Here is a 20,530-nt window from a genome sequence, read left to right as displayed (position 1 = left end):
AACCTAATGATATGCTCAGCAGTACTGGCACAGTCTTGCTGAGCATTTATTGTGGAGCAGCTCCGCCACCACCAGGGAATGACTGTTCCTTGGTGCAGCTGGTGGTCCATCGCCGGTACAACTTTGAAAGTCATAATCCAGTGGATGGTGGACCGCCAATGCTGCACCAACGCGAGTGCTGAAGTCGGAAAAACGACACACTCGTAATCAGGCCCTAACATTGGGTGAGTTCCCCTAGAATCCTGTGATTGCATACTGTACCAGAAGGAGCCTGTGGTTTGTGTAAATAAAAAATTGCATCGAAGTGTACGGACATGTGTGCTGATGTTTTTCCTAAAGTTATTGTTTTTCACAGTCGTGGGAAAAAAGAAACAGCAATGTTGTATTAAGCAAAACCGCACATGTGTTTTCCAAAGAGATATTTGTTAGAGTTATGTTAATTTAATAATTTAAAAAAAGTAAAATACCTTTAATGAGTATGCACTGAAATGTAGGGAGCCGGATGCTTATGTATGTCCGCGCTGCATATGTAAGTTTCGTAGCAAACAAGAATAAAGGAAGATTATGATGAGTGTTCCCCGGAGGAAAGTGGGAAAAGCCAGCCCTAACAGAGTGCAACAAAATAATAAGTTAATGTGTGTTTTTTTAATATGAAACAGAATTACGTTGACCAAACCGATGCAGCATGTTAAAAAATGTATGAAAAAGAGTTTTAATGAAAGTTTGATTTTAAGACAGAAAGCAAGCCAAAATAAAGATTAACATTACAAAGGGTGAAAAGTCATCATCTCAAAAAGTCAGTGTTAGAAATGAGGGGTCTCTAGTTGGCAGTGGTATACACCCTGTCCAACTAGGGACCCTTCCTTCTAGTCAAGATAAAGGAGTTATGCACCTTGATAACCCCTGCTCACCCACTTAGTAGCTTGGCTCGAGCTGACAGGCTTATCTCAGAGGCAATGTGTAAAGCATTTGTACATAACACACACAGTAACACAGTGAAAATACTACAAATGGACACCACACCAATTTTGAAAAATAATGTATCTTTATCTAAATGAAATAAGACCAAAACAACAAATATCCAACATACACAATTCAAAATATGACTTTTAAAAAGACTTCAAACAATTCTGTCCATAGAAATCAATGGATGAAAGATTTGTACAACGAGTAGCTCAAATGTGGTCCACAAGGGCAAACAGCCACAGAGAAGGGAAGCATTGGATAACACAGTGATGCGTTAGTGCCTGAGTCCTTGGGGAGGCGATGCAACAGTTCTGCTGCACGCAGGAGAAGTGATGCGGACTGTAGGGAGAAGTGATGCATCGATTCCAAGAAGGTACTGGTCTGGGGATGATGCATTGAAAAACACAGGTACGATGCATTGCGCTCTAGAGGTGATCGTTCGCTTTGCGAGGCTTTGTGTCAACTGGCATCGGTGCTGGGGGGTGTGCGGTGAGGCTTCGTTTTGTCCGGCATCGGTTCTGAGGGTCTTTTCGTTGCTTTGCACTGGTTCTTACAATGATCATTGCAGATCCCACTTTAAGGCTTTTGAATGAAGGGAGACCCCTCAGGCAAGGGTAGGACTCACAGATGGCAGAGTCCAGCCACACCAACAAAGTTGTAGGAAGTCTTTTGTGTCCCTGAGACTTCTTAAGAGAAGTCAAGGACACACAAGCCCTTGAAAAAACATCTCAAGCAGGATACACAGCAACATCCAGTCCTTTTCCTCTCCAAAGCAGTAGCAACAACTGCCGGCCAACTTAGCAAAGCAACACACAGCAAAGGGGCAGTACTCCTCCTCACAGTTCTTCAGCTCTTCTCCTTTGCACCAAGAATTGGGCGGGACCTTCTAGCGCAATTCGTGGTGCAAATCTACTGTTCACGAAATTGTCAATCCCTTGTAAATCAGCCCTTGTTAAAATTACTCGTGAAACAGAAAATACCTTGTATTTATTGTTGTGTCTGCTCTGCGCCGTTCCTCGATGTGCCACTTGCGCCGCTCACCGCATGTGCCACGAGCACTCATGTGCACAAGTTTTTTTCAGGTTACGCCCACATTTATTGTAAACAGTGCTGATACTGTTCTCCTGCTTATACTTGTTCTAAATACAGATTGCTCCTTGCATCTTTCACTAAACCGTTCAATCTCTTTTAATTTTCTTTGCAACTTAATGTGCATGCTTTATTAACAGCCTTCTAAATATTATCTGTTGTGACATTGTTTTTGCGAAACACATTTATTACCCAACTGGGTATACGGGTGATCTCTTGGTGGTTGATCCTAGCACTTTCTAAAAGTGGCATTTTGAAACACACAATTTAAAAGACACCTTTACTGAAAGGTGTGTTATTAAATTCTGAGTTCAGAGAGCCCAAACTTCAAATCTCTAGTTGTTCTCAATTGAAAGTTACACTTGTAAAAATGTTACAAGGCAGCTCCAACGATAGCCTACTGGAAAGCTAGCTCTTGCAATAGTGAGAAATGAAATACCCAGTATTTCACTATCAGGACATGTAAAACACACCAGTACATTTCCTACCTTTAACATACACTGCACCATGCCCATGGGGGTACATTGGGCCTACCTTAGGGGTGACATACATGTAAGAAAAGGGAAGGTTAGAGCCTGGTAAGTGGGTGCACTTGCCAGGTTGACATGGCAGCATAAACCTGCATGCCGTAGACACAGCAGTGGCAGGTGGGAGACATGTTTGAAAGAGTACTTGTGTTGGCGGCACAAATAGTGCTGCAGTCCCACTAGCAGTTTTTGATTTACAGGTCCTTGGTGCATCCAGTGCACCTTTCTAGGGGCTTACCAGTAAATGAAATATGCCAATCATGTATAACCAATCATAATCACAATTTACAGAGAGCATATGCACTTTAGCACTGATCAGCAGTGGTAAAATGCCCAGAGTCCTAAAGCCAACAAAAACAGGTCTGAAAAAATAAGAGGAAGGAATCAAAATGTTTGGGGATAGCCCTGCAAATTGGGCCAGGTGCTACGGTCGGACTAAGAGATACCAAAATAAAAGTTCACACACATGGACAGATATAACAAAAAAGGGAAGCATCCATGTAATAGGTCACTGGTCTGTGGGAGTGAGCAAAACACACAAAGGATGGACAAACAGCATAGATTAACCAAAGGGAAAGAAGCTTTTACAAAAGACACAAATAAGAACCAATCAAAAACAATGGGCTGTATTAAAGCCCAAATAGTAGATACACCATGTCTCGAATGAGACAGTGCATGCGCTGCCTAGGCGAGACCTAAAGAAACCCTGAAGTATAAATACACATGTGGCATAGCAGTGTGAAAGCTGCATGGCACACACTGCAATCCAATCCAGGTATTGTTGCTAAATGCTGAGATTCATGTGTAACTTGCACAAGTGGCAAATAGTGTGCTGACTAGATGGTCGTCCTTCAAGATCACACAAGCACCAAGAAATTAAATGAGGCCAGCTGGGCTGACTTTGCTTTTCTTTACCTGATTTGAATCCAGGAAGGTGGCATGCTGGCACTTGTGGCAACTTTAAATGTGGCGAGGTGGTGGATGGGCTCGTGATTTTCATGTTGTTCACTACTCCAGTAAAGCACTTTCTCACTTCTCTTGGAGGGAATGGGCGCGCAAGGTGTAGGAGGATACCAACTACAAATGAGGCTTCGACCCTCAAGACGGGGCCCACGCCAGTTCACACACCCAAGTGGCCACACCGAGTCATTGCAGGGCAGCCGCTACCGTTCTAGAAATACATTTTATAATTTATTTCCAGGATAATACTGCCTGCACTTCCCAAACAGCAGATCCTATCCTTGCAGTAGCTGCTTCTAACAGTTGTTCAATGCAATGGTGAAAGTAGGTGTGAGCCCCCCACCAGAAAATGGAAAATTGCCCCCTGCGCCTCACCCGCACCGCAGATTATGCGAGGCCTTGTGTTATGCACCTGCTTGAGTCAAGCGTTTATGCTGCATTCCCAATCACAAATGTATCAGAATCAAGGTAACAACTGGTAGGTTTATTTTACCACGGTATGACCTCATCCAGGGCCGGCTTTAGTGCTGGTGGCGCCCAGTGCGACAAAGTTGGTTGGCACCCCCCCCAATGACCACCTCCACCACGGGTATCTCTCACTAGCACCCTTTAACAGTGACCAAGTCTCCATAACCATTCTCTTAGATTCATTGAATTAGTTATGTAGCGCCACTCATACCAGTAAAGGGTGTCAGAGCACTTTGCATCACACACACATTACACAGAAACAATTAAACTAAGGTTTGTAAATCAGCTTATAGGAAATGTTACATAAGCTAAAGGACTAATAGTGTAGGAGTCTCATGTCATCCATACTTGTAGGCAGTATAGTTTAAGAGTGCTTGGTGTGGAGAAGCACAAACTCAGAGTCGAAAAAGAAACAGCATAGTTGGGAGTTTTCTTTAATAAAAAGAATCGATTTCTACCAAAAGTGACCATTTTTGCAACATTAATCTATGCTCTAATTTATACTTTGCAGTGTGTATGCAGCTGCATGATGAAAGTTAATAACTCTGTGCTATATTAGGACTTTAAATTATCGATTGCAAGGAACAAAATTATGTCTCTTTTAAAAGCAGTAACCTGGGGGCATATGTATCAACCGAATTTTTAATCGCAAACGCTGCGATTTGCAAAAAACAGCGTTTGCGATTAAAAATTCGCAAAACGGGATGTATGAGGCAAATTCTCATCGCAAATTTAAGGAATCGCTAATTTAGCGATTTCTTAATTTTGCGTAAGCAGTTAAGAAATCGCAAATTGCGATTTCTTAAATGATATGTAACACGCACCAAAGCATTGCGAATTATCATTAAGAAATCGCAAATTACCACCAACTTCTAGTTGGTGGTAATTTGCGATTTCTGTGAAAAATGCACTTTTTGGAATTTTAAAAAGTGCCACGTGGCGCACATACATGCCCTTAGGGCATGTATGTGCGCCATATGCACACACATGCTCATTTCAGGGGTGCATCAGGGTGTCATCATGACACCCTTGCACCTTTGAAATTATTCTCAAATTGCGATTAGCAAATTGCGAATCGCAATTTGAGAATTACTTCCCATTCATTCCTATGGGTCTCCTGGCCCATAGAAATGAATGGGAAGGTATTCCTTAATTGCGATTTCGCAATTTGCTAATCGCAATTAAGGAATTTTAAGAAATCGCTAAAGTTTTGCGATGTTTTAAATACATACCGTTTTGCAATTCTCAAATAGCGATTCTTTAAAAATCGCTATTTGAGAATCGCAAATGGAGATGTTGATACATATGCCCCCTGCTGATCTATTTATATTATATGCACTGTTTAATCTACATGGTACATGTTTTTTGCAGCAGGCACATTAACCGTCTGCACTACCTACACAACAATCAAAACATCAACTATACAAAACTCCAATCTATCTCCACGAAGAACATTAATTACAAGTGTTGACTTTAAATTTGTGTGAGGCCTGATAATTGCCGGAGGAAAGGAATGCGGCAGCAGACGCTTTAAAACCTTAATAAACTTGAAAGCACGGCGCCCTCAGGAAGCCAGCACCCGGTGCGGTGGCACCGGTCGCACCGCCCTAAAGCCGGCCCTGGCCTCATCAGATGTCATTTGTATTAAAATACATGTTTATGAACTACTTTGTTGATTGATCCTATTTCAAGCCAGATTTAGAAAGCTATTTGCAGGTGTAACCTTAACGTAAAAGACTTGATTTTTTTGTATAAATGCAAGTTTTTAATTTTAAAAAGGCGTATTTCACTCCTATTGGCATTTACTCATTCAAAATATAACCCTACTAAGGCGCAGTGTTATGCAGGAATAACCCTCCGTTAGGGTCTTTAAATTAGGCGTTCTGCGGCCACAAAATGTTTGGGACAAACCACAAAACAGCACTCCCGAAACTGTATTCGTCAATGCCCCTATATGAACTTCTGTCATGTACGAGTTTGAATATATTCGTAGCGTGAGAACAACCCCAAAACTGGTCGAGGTGTAGGATTTTCATTTTTTTTTTTTTTTTTAACATTTTGTCTGTGGAGGAAAAAAATACTAAAATTGTGCAACTCCCCTAATGCGAATGGATTTTTGTACGCATGGCTGTACTGTTATGTAGGGGGAAATGCGTTCACATAGACGGAAATAGAAATTACAAAACATTTGCAATCCTTTGGCAAGCACAGGTTTCCAGGAGATTTATCGTAAAGTTTTGTGAATTTCTGAAAGTCATAAATATGCACCCAGGTGAGGGTACGTGCTTCCTCGTGCGCAGCTCCAATATTTTTGTGAAACAGGCTCTACTTATTTAGAGTATCTCATACTTCACTGCCTTTGCAAGTGTATAAACCATTGCTTATGTTTATCATGTTCCTGAGAATTTTTATTTATCGAGTTTGTTGTATTAGCCTTAGTCAGTCTCACACATTGGTCAAACCTCATTCATGCCCTTGTGCGTCTGGACATTGCAATGATTCAACTTAATGAAACACATAACCTACACCGACCCTGTGTGCCATTTTTTTGTGTTGTAGAGCTGAACCTGGAAGGCAACCTCTTTTCCCAGCTTCCCCAAGAGATTGGGACACTGCTGCACCTGAAAACTATCAACCTGTCCAAGAACAAGTTTACTGAGTTTCCAGAGCAGTTGGCATCTGTAAATAGCTTGGAAACTATCAAGTTGGAAGAGAACCAGATAACAGGTGCGTGAGTAACCTTTGGCCTGCTGCGGGCCATTGGCGTCCTTACCTATGTATTGTTGGTTGTTTGACTGTCCTCTAGTTTCCCTCTTCCCTGTGCAGCCAGATTACCAGCCTACTATTGTAAGCGTGCTTTATGGCATTAAATTCCTATTTGAAATGTTTGGTCGTTGCTGAAATAGTTACAGTATGCCTTGTATTTACATTTACTTGGTATATATCTACCCCTATTAAGGAAAAGCAATGCATTATAGAATGACATTGTCGATTTGAAGTGGAAGCCGGAAAGATACAGTGGCCTCCATCTGCTTTAATCAAGTTGTAGAATCAGTTTCGAGTTCCTCATTTGGTTATTTATCCACCCGCTTGTATGCTGTTCTACTTGCAACCGTCCACCTGCTTCATTCGATTTTGTGTAGACAAAAGATTTTTTACATAGGATTTCACGTTTGAACCTTTGTATTTTAATGTATTCAGATAATGTATGGGTAATACCGCTTAACACAGAACCAAGCATTAGGTAGAGCTGAATCTGGAATACTCCTGAGGTTGAGATTTATAAAGAAACCCCTGGAGGGGATCCTCAGCTTGGACAAGAGAGTCCACACTCCTCGGTTAAGGAAGGTAAAAGCACTGTGTGAATTTAAGATTGAGGAGGTATGGCTTATCCCTGATAAACTGACGAAGGGCGTTATTGAAAAATTGAAACAAGCTTACTGGAAATGTATTGTGGAACAAATTTGGAACGATGAAGGAATAAGCAGTATAACTGAGAAGTTTTTGAATTGCAAAATTGGGCCGTATTTTGAGTCATTTCAGGACAGAATATACCCAGCTCAGGCCAAAACCCTGTATATACATTTTAGATTTGATACTTTACCATTAAATGCCTTTAGCTCTTCATGGGACAAAAACAGCTCCCTTACCTCCAATTGTCCTTTTTGTTTGGAGAATTTCTTGTTCTTTTGGTCTAGTTATATTTTCTGTTGCAAAAACTGGATTACCCAGTGTGCAAGTTGTTGGGTACTGTTCACTTTTGAGAGGCATCCAGGATCTTTAGATGTGACACAGAAGAGCTAATTTTGTTTAGTGTGTCTAGATTTTTATTTTGGTCATAGAGAATTAAATCCAATAAATTAACTGTGACATTTTACTACAATATCCATACTTTGCTTTATTAATTCGAATTAATAAATTAACTGTGACGTTTCAGTGGAAGACCCATACCTTGCTATGCGTTATCAAACCACAAGACACATATTTACCTTTAAAGGTTGTCGTGGGTAGAAGATCTTTCTTATTGAGTGACACCTGAGGAGAGAAAGCAGGGCTACTAGTTTCATGTACTATATCAGATTTGATTTTTATGTATTTTAATATGATGCTCTTTTAAAAACAATTATGCAGTCTATTTATTGCTCTATTGTTATTTTTAAATTTTAATACTTGTATCTTTTTATGTACTTTTATGGTTGACAATGCTGAAATAATGTATTGAATGAATGAGGTAGAGCCAAGTACGAAGTAAAAGAGTCAAAATTATATTCACTATTAATGAAATCCGTCAGAAAACAAACTGTTCAACTACATCAACAGCCAAACTGACCAACCAAAGATGAAACAACATATAGCACTTGCCCACAGGTGACAACCCTCCAACCATGAAGCCTTGCTGCAGTCGCAAACGGCCCGATTCACAAACTCAGGCTGTTTGCGACCACATAAATGCATTTCCTTATGTATAAGCCACAAATTTCAATGTGGTAACAAGTTACTGAACTGAAATGTGAATTTGCAACCCAATACTGATTCAGCATTCGGAAGAGACATGTTTAGGCCATCCCATCCAAATACCGAATTAGGTTGGTATGTGTTTGTTTTATAACTGAATTCTGGTTCCAAAACATTAATCTTTGCCATCTTCTTAAAGGAGATGGTAAGCTATTCACAAACTGGATGTGGTCCCGAATGGATCCCCTGCCCTTTGTGAATGTTGACAAAAGCATTTTTTAAAGCTAGGGGGCGCACTCCCTACTCACCAAAAATGAAACTTATATTTTCCATTTTTTTTTCAAACGTATCTGGTTTTCCTGCAAAGAAAACCGATTGCATTAGAAAAGTGCTTTATTCAAAACCAATCACAGACATGGTGGTCTGTCGAACATTCCTGTGATGTGATTGATTCCTAGTGGGTTGCAAATTGGAACATACCTCATTAATATGCATGAGATGGGTCAAACTGTGATCCACTAGAAATCATTAATTTGCGAACTGACCTATTAGTCCATAAGTCAATTTGCAAATTACCATACTAATCACAGAAATACTGGTCGCAAATTGCGAACAGTATTTTGTGACTAGTTCTTAGGTCCTAATACATCTGTATTCCTAAAATCCTACTTGAAAATGACCTTAAAATATTACTAATTTTGTTCTCCCTCTTTGCTTTCTGTCAAATGATCCTCTCCTTACTCTTCATCCTCGGCATACCTTATTGTGTCTGAGTATAGCCTACTCTGTCGCAAGCCTGTCAGTGTCATTCTAGTCTATATTTATGCTGACCGGTCGTACCTCTCCTCACAAATCAAAAACTCTCCTTTTATGTAACTATCCCTGGCAATTTAACATTAGCTAACAACCTCTAGCCTATCTATTGATCTCACTGCCCATTTGCATGAGGTCAGACTAATGATCTCACCTGACTCCTATTGAATTAATGTACCACAAGTAAACTGGAGGAAATGCCTGGAAAGGTTTCCTTACAGCACAAAACCAATTCCAATAACTAACAATAACAAACAATATCTAATAAAAACGGAAATAACTACTAATCTTTAGTTATGGAGTAGCATGCTACCCACCATAAAGCGCTTCCAAGCCTAATCAGAGTAGTAAGTGCCACATAAATTACAATGCAATATAATTTATTTGACACTTCAGGCATTTTAGTTTTAGCGAATCTTATTATTATCTAGTTTAATCTGTGAAGCTTGCGCATCTCATTATTACCTGCCTGGAATTTGGGGGAGGAGAGTGCATGGGGGTAGAGTGGAGATGTCCTAACCAGAATCTCCACCGTTGAATCTGTGTATTACCCATTAAATTCCTTTGACTGGTGAGTAATCTAGTAACCCATGAACAGAATTATTTTTCCCCAAGGAATTCTGATTTCAGGTCTTTACAGCAGACATTTTCCACCTGCTTTCATCTGGGTAAAATATGATTGGATCTGCAGTTAGTTGTACCGGGTGTTATAATGCACCTGGTAAATTCAGGACCGGTTTTTTCACACCCAGTAATTTTGGGTGCTGAAAGAGTGGGCCACAAAGATACTGAATGGGTCAGTATCCTCCCTTAGCTCCTTGTTTCTGTTCCCCAGGTCCTGAAACAAAAATCTACAAACTTGTCTGTATTTGCGAGTCCTCACCTACACGCATTCAATAACTAAAGCAAGGACATCAACCACAAGGAGTAGAATAAATTATTTCTCAAAACCAGGCATGTTAGTAAAGCATTTCTTGATCCCGTTGTCTTGATGGAGATAGGACATGCTGCACAACTAATTCTGTGGGCTAGTAGATCTGTAAAACTATCCAACTTTGCCTTTAAAACTCTTTTGAAGGTTAGCATTGAACTGATATGATCTCCTGTCTCCTCAATGAGACTCAATGAGACATTGATGAAAATAAATGCTCTTTGAGGAAAGCAAGCATAGGTTGAGACTTTGTGAACAGGTTAGAAGTGCTTTTAACTCCACCAGTTTTTCAGCCCCAGGCTCATAAGTCGAACTGTAGTCTAACTATCTTCATCATGGGGCAGGAGAACAGTGGCACCTCAAAGCTCTGCTCAAGAGGGCATCTTCTATCATGAAGGCTACTCTTCCTATTGAACAATGTAAGGATTGGGTGTATTATGTGGTATGGCTGTGCACCTTTACCGTGTAAAACACGTGCAAAAACTGTTTTGGGTCCAGAAAGGCTCATTTGTAAAAACCTTAAGCTCAACTCTGGTAGCTATGGCTTAGAGCAGCAAGGTTTAAACAAAGGAACTAGGGTAAAGCATTTAACAGTATCAAACAAAAACATGAAGCCACACAACACGAAAGAAATTCTACAACAATTTACAAAAATAGACTATATTTTTATGAATATTTAAAGTCCATGATGAGCAAAATCCAATGGAGATACAGATTTTTAAAGAAAACGTTATTCTTAATTCAACCGCAACCAAGCATTGGTAACTGTAAAGTTTGCAAATTTTTGAAAAGGTTGTAAGAGCTGAGTTTGGCTACTCCAGCCCGGCATGGGCAACCTTATCCAACAGAGAGAGGGTATAGGTGGCCAATGAAAAATATTTGGACAGTTACCTGGCCTCCAAAGTATTTTCCAGTCCATTTCCAAACTTTACAGCACAACCGCCATAAACTTCAATGGAGTTATGATGCTGCAGGTCCAAGAGATGGAAGATGCTCAAGGATGCTCTGAGTGCTGTGCGGTCAATGGGGGTGCCCTTGCAGTTATTCCATGGTCCTGGGGTCAAGTGGGGTGTTTTTGGCCACAGAGGTCTGGATCTCTTAAAGTGCTCTTTGAGACAGTAGAAGGCCAGCTGCTGCTATACTACCGGTCCCCATACACCGCAGTCCTAGTGTTATCCCTTGATAGAGGATGATGTCCCTCTTGGGTGACCAATCTGGACTCAGATAACACTCCTGGGTCTGGCTGACTCAGGTGCAACTTTTTGCCATTGAGGATAGGTCTCTTGGGGCACCCAGTGGCAGTCAGTGGAGTTTCTTCTCGAGTGCTACTGACTTGCAGAGGTGGTACTTCAGCTTTGATGACCTGGTGCTGGTTCCAGGGGTCCAGCTAACTGACCCATGGAGTCATTTATTTGGTCTGGTGTTGGGGCACGACTTTCCCCCAAATCTGAAGTCACAGGCACAGTCCTCTCTTCGCTAGCCCAAGGTGCAGCAGGTACAGTCCAGCAGTCAATGCAGCTTCTCTTTGCGCAGTCCGCGGTCACCTGGCAGTTCTTCTTCGGTCCTTGTCCCAATTCGGATGTGATTCGAGGTTCAGGGTGCCAGGGGTGCCATATTTATTCCCAGAAAATTCCCAGGGGGTTGAAGTGGTCCATAGCCAGTGGGCTAACACATCCCCTCCCTCTTAGTGACAACTTTCTCACCATGTGTAACATATAGCAATCCCAGAGTGCATTGTTCTGCCCTCTCTCAAGATGTTGAGACCCTTCCTCGGATGTTAGGAGCTTGGCAGCCCACCCTAGAGGGGTGGCTACCAGTGGGCTACATGCCCACGAGAAAACCAGTTTGGTCACTGATCTCCCCTCTCTGTCCCATCACCAGCCCATCTATCTGAACAAAGGGAAGCTACTCAGGAGTGTGATTGCCATTTGCCCACCAACAGCAGCTTTGCCATTGTAGCTCGTCTTTTGGGCTAACACCCTGAGTTGCTTCACGCAGGGAAGGTGACACTTCGCCCTGTAGCTGGCTGCTATTGTTCCTAAGCCTTGGAGTCAGTCGCATTAATCCCCAGGAGGGCAGAAAGCTGTCTGATGGTCATTGACTTTGTGTGGCCACTGGACAGACTGGGTCACAGATTGGCAACTTTCTAAACGTTGCATTTCTTTAATAGTGACCTTAAATTCGACTTTGGCATCAAGTCAGGTTTAATGCCACGATTAATTTGAAACCTTTCAGTATCCTTCTGAGTAGTCACATTTAGAAGTTTATTTATTTATTTATTTAGTTATGCATTTTTATAAAGTGCGGACTTTACCCGAAGGTGTCAGAGCGCTGTACAATAGAACCAGTTACATAACATGAGAGAAATATTACAAAATAGAACGTACAAAAATTGCAGGACACAGAATCAAACACAGCAGGCAAGAGGAACACAATATCAAACACAGCAAGCAAGGAATGTACAAAAAATAAATATAACAAATTTACAATGACTAACGAACTTCCTGGCGGGGTCTGAGCATGAAGGAATTAGTTCTGAAAGTGTCTTTGGAATAGAAGAGATTTGAGGTCCGCTTTGAAGATCCGGATGGAGGTGGTGGCACGGAGAAGAGGAGGAAGCGAGTTCCAGATTCACACCGCATTACCTGAGATCGATTGAGCCATCAATTTTTCCCTTTTCAAGGAGGGGGGCACAAGCATAAACTTTTCTGCATTCTGAGAAGGTCTCAAGCCTCCGGACAATTTCAGTTTATTCGCCAGATAGCTAGGGGAGGAAGAGTGCAAGGCTTTGTGGGTGATGCAAGCCGTTTTATAAATAGCTCTAGCCTCGATGGGAAGCCATTGGAGAGAAGACAGGATAGGAGTGATGTGGTCACTTCGTTTGGACCCTGAAATGAAGCGAGCTGCTGAATGGAGGACGGATTTAAGGGGGGAGAGGTGAGATTTGGGAAGGCCAGTCAGAAGAGAATTACAATAATCCAGTCTAGAGAGAACTAGTGATTGGACCAAGGTTTTTAGGTCTTTCTCCAGGAAGAACGACAAATCCCCCACAGAAGGCGCAGCTGATAACGTGCGTTCTTGGCAATGGAGTTGATGTGTGAGATTAGGTTGAGTCTTTTGTCAAGTATGACACCTAGGGATTTAGCGCACTCGACAATGAGGGGTTTACTGTTGAGTAAATTCAGCTGATCCATCCAGGATTGAACAGGGGGCGGGGAGAGAGAGGTAGAAAGGAGGAGGAATTCAGTTTTGGAGGGATTGAGAATGAGTTGGTGAACTAACGTCCAGTTGTGAATAGAGTTGAGATTAGAGTAGTGAGAGATCTTGAGAGGAAGACACCTTGAGGTAGATTTGGGTGTCATCTGCATAGAGATGGTAGAGGATTCCAGATTTGTTTAGGAGGTTCCATAATGGTTCCAGATAGAGATTAAACAGAGTGGGTGCAAGGATGGAACCTTGAGGGACGCCTTGACCAATCACCAGTGGAGACGAGAGACTGATCATTTGGGATCTGTCCGAGAGGAATGAGGCAAACCATTTAAGCACTGTGCCTTCAACGCCCATTCTCTGTTGAAGAGTGTTAAGGAGGGTGTTGTGATTAACAGTGTCAAAGGCTGCAGATAGGTCAAGAAGAATCAGAAGGCACGATTCCCCCGAATCGAGTATATGATGCGCATCATCGATCACTCGCAGCAGGGCTGTTTCAGTGCTGCAATTCAAAATAAAGCCAGACTGGAACACGTCAAGGAGATTATTGTCCATAATGTGTTGGGAAAGTTGTTTTGCAACACATTTTTCTGTGATATTTGAAAGAAAAGGGAGATTGGTGATGGGGCGGAAGTTATTGAGATTGTTCACATCTGCGGAGGTTTTTTTTAGAAGGGGGGTAACCTGTCCTTTTTTGAGGACAGCTGGGAGGGATCCTTGACTGAGGAAGAGATTAACTAGCCTGGTCCAATAAGAGAGAGTATTGGTATAGAAATCAATGGCGATGACACTAGGTATGGGGTCAGAAGAATGGTTGGAGGGTTTAGTTTCGAGGATGCATTTGAGGAGGTCATCTTCCGAGATGGCTGCAAAGTTCTGCCAAGTGACTAAGGATTTTCGCTCCTCAATGGGGGTGGGGTGGGTGACCTGATCCACCAGTGATTTGACCTTTTCATCAAAGAATATAGCGAATTCAGTTGCTTTCTTTGAAGCATCCTCAGGTTTGATGGTTTGGGGAGAACAGTTTGGGTTTTTGATGAGGTCGAAAAGTTTTTTGGGTCTGTTTTTAGCTGATTCGAGGAGGGATCTGAAATGTGATGCTTTTTCATGGAAGATGTGCTTGTGGTATTTGGATCTTGCTGAACGTAAAAGAGAGAGATTGGAGGTGGATGGAGATTGTCTCCAATGTTTCTCCAAGATTCTAAGGTTTTTCCTTTCGTCATAGAGAGCTTTATTGAACCAAGGTGCTGAGGGGGTGGGTCTTTTCCTTTTGCTTTGGAGTGGAGCGACATTGTCGATTTATACTACAAGGATTGAGAGGCAATGGGGAGTGAGATCGTTGACATCCGCGTTAGGGTCTAGACTAGGAAGTGAACGCATAGCAGAAGCACACAGAGTCTCAAGATCAATGTTTTTAGTGTTTGCGGAACCAGGTATAAACCCTTTTAGGTTGGCCGAGAGTAATAATGTGCGAGAGGTGAAAACGGAAGGGAATGAGGAAATGGTCTGACCAGTCTACATGGATAGGGGGAGCAATGGTAAGCTGGTCTGGTTTAGAAATAACAAGGTCCAGAATTGAGCCCTAGGCGTGTTTAATTTCCGAGCAGTGTTGGACAAGATTGTTAGCTGAGGGAAAGGTTGCAAGCTTGTTGGCAGCTGAGTCTTCCGTGGAGCCCCAGTGGAGATTGAAGTCACCTAGGAAGATCTGCCTGTCGCTTTGTGAGTATTGGTCACTAATGAAGTCGGTGAGTTCCTCCATGGAAGAAGAGCAGTTACCCGGCGGGTGGTAGATGGCATGGAACCTGAAGGGTTAGCCGTGATGAACTTGAAGTTTTAGGGATAGGCATTCGAATGTGCGGAAGAAGATGGAGGGAAAGGCTTTAATTTGAAGGTAGTTTCTGAAGGTAATCGCAACTCTTCCCTCCATCTTGTCTGTTCTGTCGTTTCTGAGGATATAGTAGTCGGTAGGTATCAGAAGATCAAACAAAGTGTGAGAAGAGTCATTAAACCAGGTCTCAGTGAGAAAGAACATGTTGAGATTGTGGTGGGTGATAGTGTCAGAGATTTCCAGTTTGTGTTTGGTTGCAGATCTGCAGTTGTGGAGCATACAATGTAGCTCTGACGCAACTGTTTTGGTGATGGGAGTGTTTGGGCTGATAAGGGGGATAGGGATTAGATTCTTGAATGAGGGTGCCCCTTGAGCGGGAGGCTGGTAAGTTCTGACGGAAGAGATGGTCTGAATGGTGAATTGAGTGGAATTGTTAGGAGAGGAGAGTGGAGGGGGATTGACATTGGTAGTCTTGTAGCTAACCAGTAAGTTGGTGATGTCTGTGGAGGACAGACTGTGGTTGGCTTTATTGGGGCGCGGGAGCAGGGAACTCCTCGGGAGGTTATTAGGGGAGGGGGATATCTTAGCACTTAAGAGTGAAATGGACGCTTCAAGCTGGGAAATGGAAGAGATGAGAGAATCAAGTTTAGTTTCCAGGGATAGGTAGGCTGAACACTGAGTGTTGGGTGGCTCAATGGTTAAGGGAGGGAGTGGAGTAGGCGAAGGAGGACAGGGGGATATGGGGGACCGGGGAGAGTGTTGGGGTGCGAGGGTCAAAGCTGGGGGAGGGAGTGAAGTAGGCGAAGGAGGACAGGGGGATGAGGGGGACTGGGGAGATTTTTAGGGTGCAAGGGTTGAAGGTGGGGAGAGATGGTGGTAGAAAGGAGTGGAGGGAGGGAGTTACAGTGATATTTTTACTGGTGTTGAGCAGAGGTGAAGAATAGAGATCATAAGTAGGAGGAGAAAATTGAGGAGTAGAAAGGGAGGGCGAGAGGTGGAGGGTAAGAGGAGGGGGGTTAAGGGAAGGCCAGGGATACGGTAAGATGAGAGGAGAAGGGGCTGCACAGGGGGGGGAGGGAGGGAGGTCAATGGAAGGCCAGAGGAATGGGGAGAAGAGAGAGGGTGCAGGCCAGGTACCGTGGGCTATGAAAGGTGAATGTAGGGGGACAGGCACCAGGCAGAGTGGGGGAGGTTGGGCTAAATGGTAGTTGTGGGAGGAGTTAGGGACTATGAGGTCAAAGGGAGGGAAGAGGGCGGAATTACCAAGAGGTGAAACAGGGTTGTGAAGCATAGGAGGAGGAAGGACTGTAAGGTCAGAGGGAGGGAAGAGGATGGAATTACAAAGAGGGGAGGCAGGGATGTGAGGCATAGGATGGGGGAGTGTAGGTTGTAGAGAGATGGGAGGTGTAAGAACAGAATAGAAGGTACGAGGGAAGGGGAAGAGCGGAAAGGGATGAGGAGAAAGGGGAGGAAAGGGGAAGGGTAAGGCGAGTTGATCGGTAGTTCAGGTTGTAAGAAAGATGGATTAAGTAGGGGGAAATGGGTAGGAATAGGGGGTTAGGGGGCGGGAGATGGGAATGGAGTATTGGGGAGATGCAGGGTGGGGAGGGGAAGTGGGAGGTAATGCAGACGAGGTAAGGGGGGATCAAGTTGGGAAGGGGGCAGAATGGGTGGGGTGGGAGCAAGAGAAGGGGGAGATAAAGGGTAGACCTGTGACTCCCGAGAGAGCGGTCTTAAGGAATGTATGGGGGTCATGGGGGGAGAAAGGGTGAAAGAAGACAAGCTAGAAGAAGAAGAAGAAGAAGAAGAGGAATCGAGAGCGATCGTAGTCGCAGGGGTGGGACGAAGTATGAGGGCTGAGGCTCAGCCGGTAACTCTATGTTAGCCAATGGGGCTAACAACTCTCCCACAGCAAAATGACAATTTAGAGGAGTTGCTGTTAAGGCACATACAAACATACATGTCTTACTTAATAAAATACAGCTTCCTGCCTTATGGTTTGATAGGCCTTCCTTAAGGGAGACTTACATGTATTATTAAAGGAAGTGGGGGGGGGGTCCATTAGTTTGAATGGCAAAGTCGAACTAGCAGTGTGACCAAGGCACTTCCAGTCTGCAGTGACAGGCTGGTAGCCATTTTGCATCTTGTCACACACAGGGTGGCGCAATCAGTGCTGTAGCCCTGGGTGGACACTTTGTCTTACATGCCCTGGTTGCTACGTACTAGGTACTTATCAGTAAGTCAGTCTTTGCCGATTAGAGGTAGTCAATTCGACATGCACTTTGTAATGGGTTAGAACACTGGCACTGAGGTCGGGTTAGCAGGCCTCAGTGCACTCTCAGAGGTGATAAACTAGAAGCGTCAGTTCAAACATGTGTGGGTGAATATGCAAAAAGAGGCATTTCTATAATAGAGCCATAACTATAATGATTTTCAGAAATCATACAGCCAGCCTACTTGGGATGCAGACAAAGCCACTCTATCTGATTTCTCCCCAATTACTAAATCCCAGGTATTGTCACTAATTCATAGTGCAAAATCTGGGTCAACATTGGAACCTTGCCCCCCTGATATAAATTAGGTAGCTTCCATTCATTGCACCTCAGCTTACTGATATCTATAACATTATGTTCAAGATCAAGATAGGCTACTTTCGCAAACAGTGGCAAAAGGCCTCTATCCTGCCTTTATTGAAAAAATCCAACGTAAGCTCCTGAGATTCCACCAACCTTTGAACTATCTCCCAACTGCCCCTCCCTGCCAACTTAATAGAAAAGGAAATGAACAGACAACTAGCACACTTTATAAATAGCAATGCCTAGTTAGATGGGTCACAATTTGGCTTTAGAAATGGCCATAGCACCAAGACGGCCTTAATATAATCCACTGAAGAAATAAAGATGGTCATTGATAAATACGGTAAGGCTACCCTGATATTGCTTGACCTATCGGTCACCTGTGATATGGTCAACCACACCTTGTTGGTTGACCATCTTCGGGCCATAGGCATCAAAGGACCAGCACTTGCCCTTCTAACGTCCTTTCTATTGGAGCGCACTCAGATAGTAGCCTTAGACCCATTTGTCTCTGGCATCTTTTCTCTCCCTTGTGGAGTTCTACAGGGCTCATCCATCAGGCTGACGTTGTTCAACATTTATGTCACTTCCCTCGTGCCATTGAGTAAATGATTTGGCTTTGATCTTACATCTTATGCTGATGATACGCAGATCGCAGTATCAGTGACAGCCAATGACATGGTCATAGGAGAAGGTTTTCAAGGCTGCATGTTAGAAATCAGCAATTGGATGTACACAAAGGGGCAGATTTACTATTTTTCGTGTAGCACACTGCATAAGCCACAAATGCCGCACTGCGTTATGTGAAAAGGAGAGAGGAGGAGAACGCCCTATTTACTAAAATAATGCATTCTCATCCCCTCTCACTAGCGCAGGCACTGAAATCAGCTGCTGTGCACCATGGAGACACCTAATCACCATGGTGCAAGAATGTCTTCATGGGTTTAGCATAGGTGTTGTACCGGTAGGAACCCTTCGAGTACAAAATACTATGCACAGACTCACTTTAACCATTTTCCCACTTTGGACGTGTGCTGTAAAGTGCAGCACACATGCAAAGTTGGAAAAGGAAGGAAAAATGAAAGCATTTCTCCTTCCTGGAGCCTACCTGAAAAGGGGGCAGTTTTCTCATGCTAAACCCAATCTATTTTATTTAGTAAATTGGGTTAAGCCTGATTAACCCCGGGTGGTTGCATGGGAACACCCATGCACCACCCTTGTTACGCCTCCATAGTGCAAAGTAATGCAAAGCAGCGCTATGCTCTGCTTCACTTTACATTTCTGTTATTTCCACGCTGGAAAGTAAATTGGGAAAAACAAGATTTTGCACCAATTTACGTCACTTTTGTGACGCAAGCACAGCGCAACATCTTAGCAAGTCTCCCCCATACACTCAAAGGTTTAACTCAGCTAAGAGTGAGGTCATCTTGTTTGAGAACAAGTCTACTTTTGGTCCCCGTTCTGGTGGCCAGAGGAACTAGGCTTCCTCCCTGTCCGAGTGAAGAAAGCTACAAATTTAGGAGTCTTAATAGACCACAAATTCACCTTCAAAGTACAGGTGAATTCAGTGGTTTCTTCAGCATTTTACTCTTTAGGAACTATTAAGAAAATGTTCCCTTATCTACCTGAGGAAACCAAAAGGACAGTAGTTACTGCCCCAACTTTATCAATAATTGAATACTGTAACGGTCTTTACTTAAATATGCAAAACCAGCATATGCATACATTGCAAAGTGCTGCAACTAGGCTACCTATGAAAATTCCTAAATTCAAGCCAGCCACACCCGCACCACGTAAGCTTCATTGGCTTCCTATCAAACAGTGGGCTCAATCTAAGGCCCTTTGCATTATCTATAGGCTCTTTAGTAGAGGTGGTCCTGCATATCTGAAACTTAGTTTCAGAAGGTATGAGCCACCCAGATATCTGCGCTCAGTTGGAGCAAACAATTTGGTCATCACCAGGGTGTACAGGACCAACTGGGGAGGTAGAAGCTTTGTATGGGGTACAGTCAAACTTTAGAATGAGCTGTCCCTTCTATCCGAGTCATGCCTAGCCTACTGGCATTCAGAAAGGCACTTAAGATTTGGCTCTTTGCCTAAATTAGCTAACTTGTTTTATGCCCTCATCCTGCCTTATTTCAGCTAGCGCCTTGACAACCCTGGGTATTTGTGTGCATCAGAAATGTATTAACATAACATATTAACATACCAATGCAACATACACCAGCTTAATAGACCGGTGCTTGCATACTTTTTGTGTTACAAGTAATTTTCAAGGTGAGGAGCAGTAGATTGTGATATTGTCCATTAAAATGATCCATCCGTGTGAAGATGGGCAAATTTTCTCTTCAGTTTTGAAGTTGGACCTCTATATTTTTTTTTTTATTTAAGAAGTTTTATATAGCGCTGGCATAACCCGAGGGTATCGGAGTGCTTTACACCAATTGCATTGCAGAAAATCACATAATACAATAATAGTGTAGGTCATGGGCGGAGAGTTCCAATTTGTATCGTAACTGCGAGGCGCTGAGGTCTTGGAAAGTCTTAGAGGAAAGTTACTGTCATGAGCAGAGCTCCACTTTCAGGGAGGAGTGACGAGAACAGGGTCAGGGACGAGGCGGGAGTAGAAGTCTTCAGGACATAGAGTTGAAGCGGTGCGAGGTGCCTGCTTCAGCGCTCCGGCTGCTCCTATCGGTTCACTAGGAAACGG

General features: G+C 43.1%; 1 protein-coding gene across 4 annotated transcripts in view; it reads left to right on the top strand.

Moving 5' to 3' along the window:
* LRRC20 (leucine rich repeat containing 20) overlaps window positions 1-20,530 on the top strand; it is a 1,457,380-nt gene that overhangs the window by 954,736 nt on the left and 482,114 nt on the right. For all 4 annotated transcript variants that reach the window (XM_085603858.1, XM_085603861.1, XM_085603857.1 and 1 more), the window contains one exon: window positions 6,570-6,737. In XM_085603858.1, the coding sequence (XP_085459984.1) occupies window positions 6,570-6,737 (168 nt within the window). The remainder of the gene's footprint in view (window positions 1-6,569; window positions 6,738-20,530) is intronic.

The sequence above is a fragment of the Triturus cristatus genome, chromosome 1_2, assembly GCF_964204655.1.
Source record: "Triturus cristatus chromosome 1_2, aTriCri1.1, whole genome shotgun sequence".
NCBI classification, from domain to species: domain Eukaryota; kingdom Metazoa; phylum Chordata; class Amphibia; order Caudata; family Salamandridae; genus Triturus; species Triturus cristatus.
This window is presented reverse-complemented; position numbering and strand designations above follow the sequence as displayed.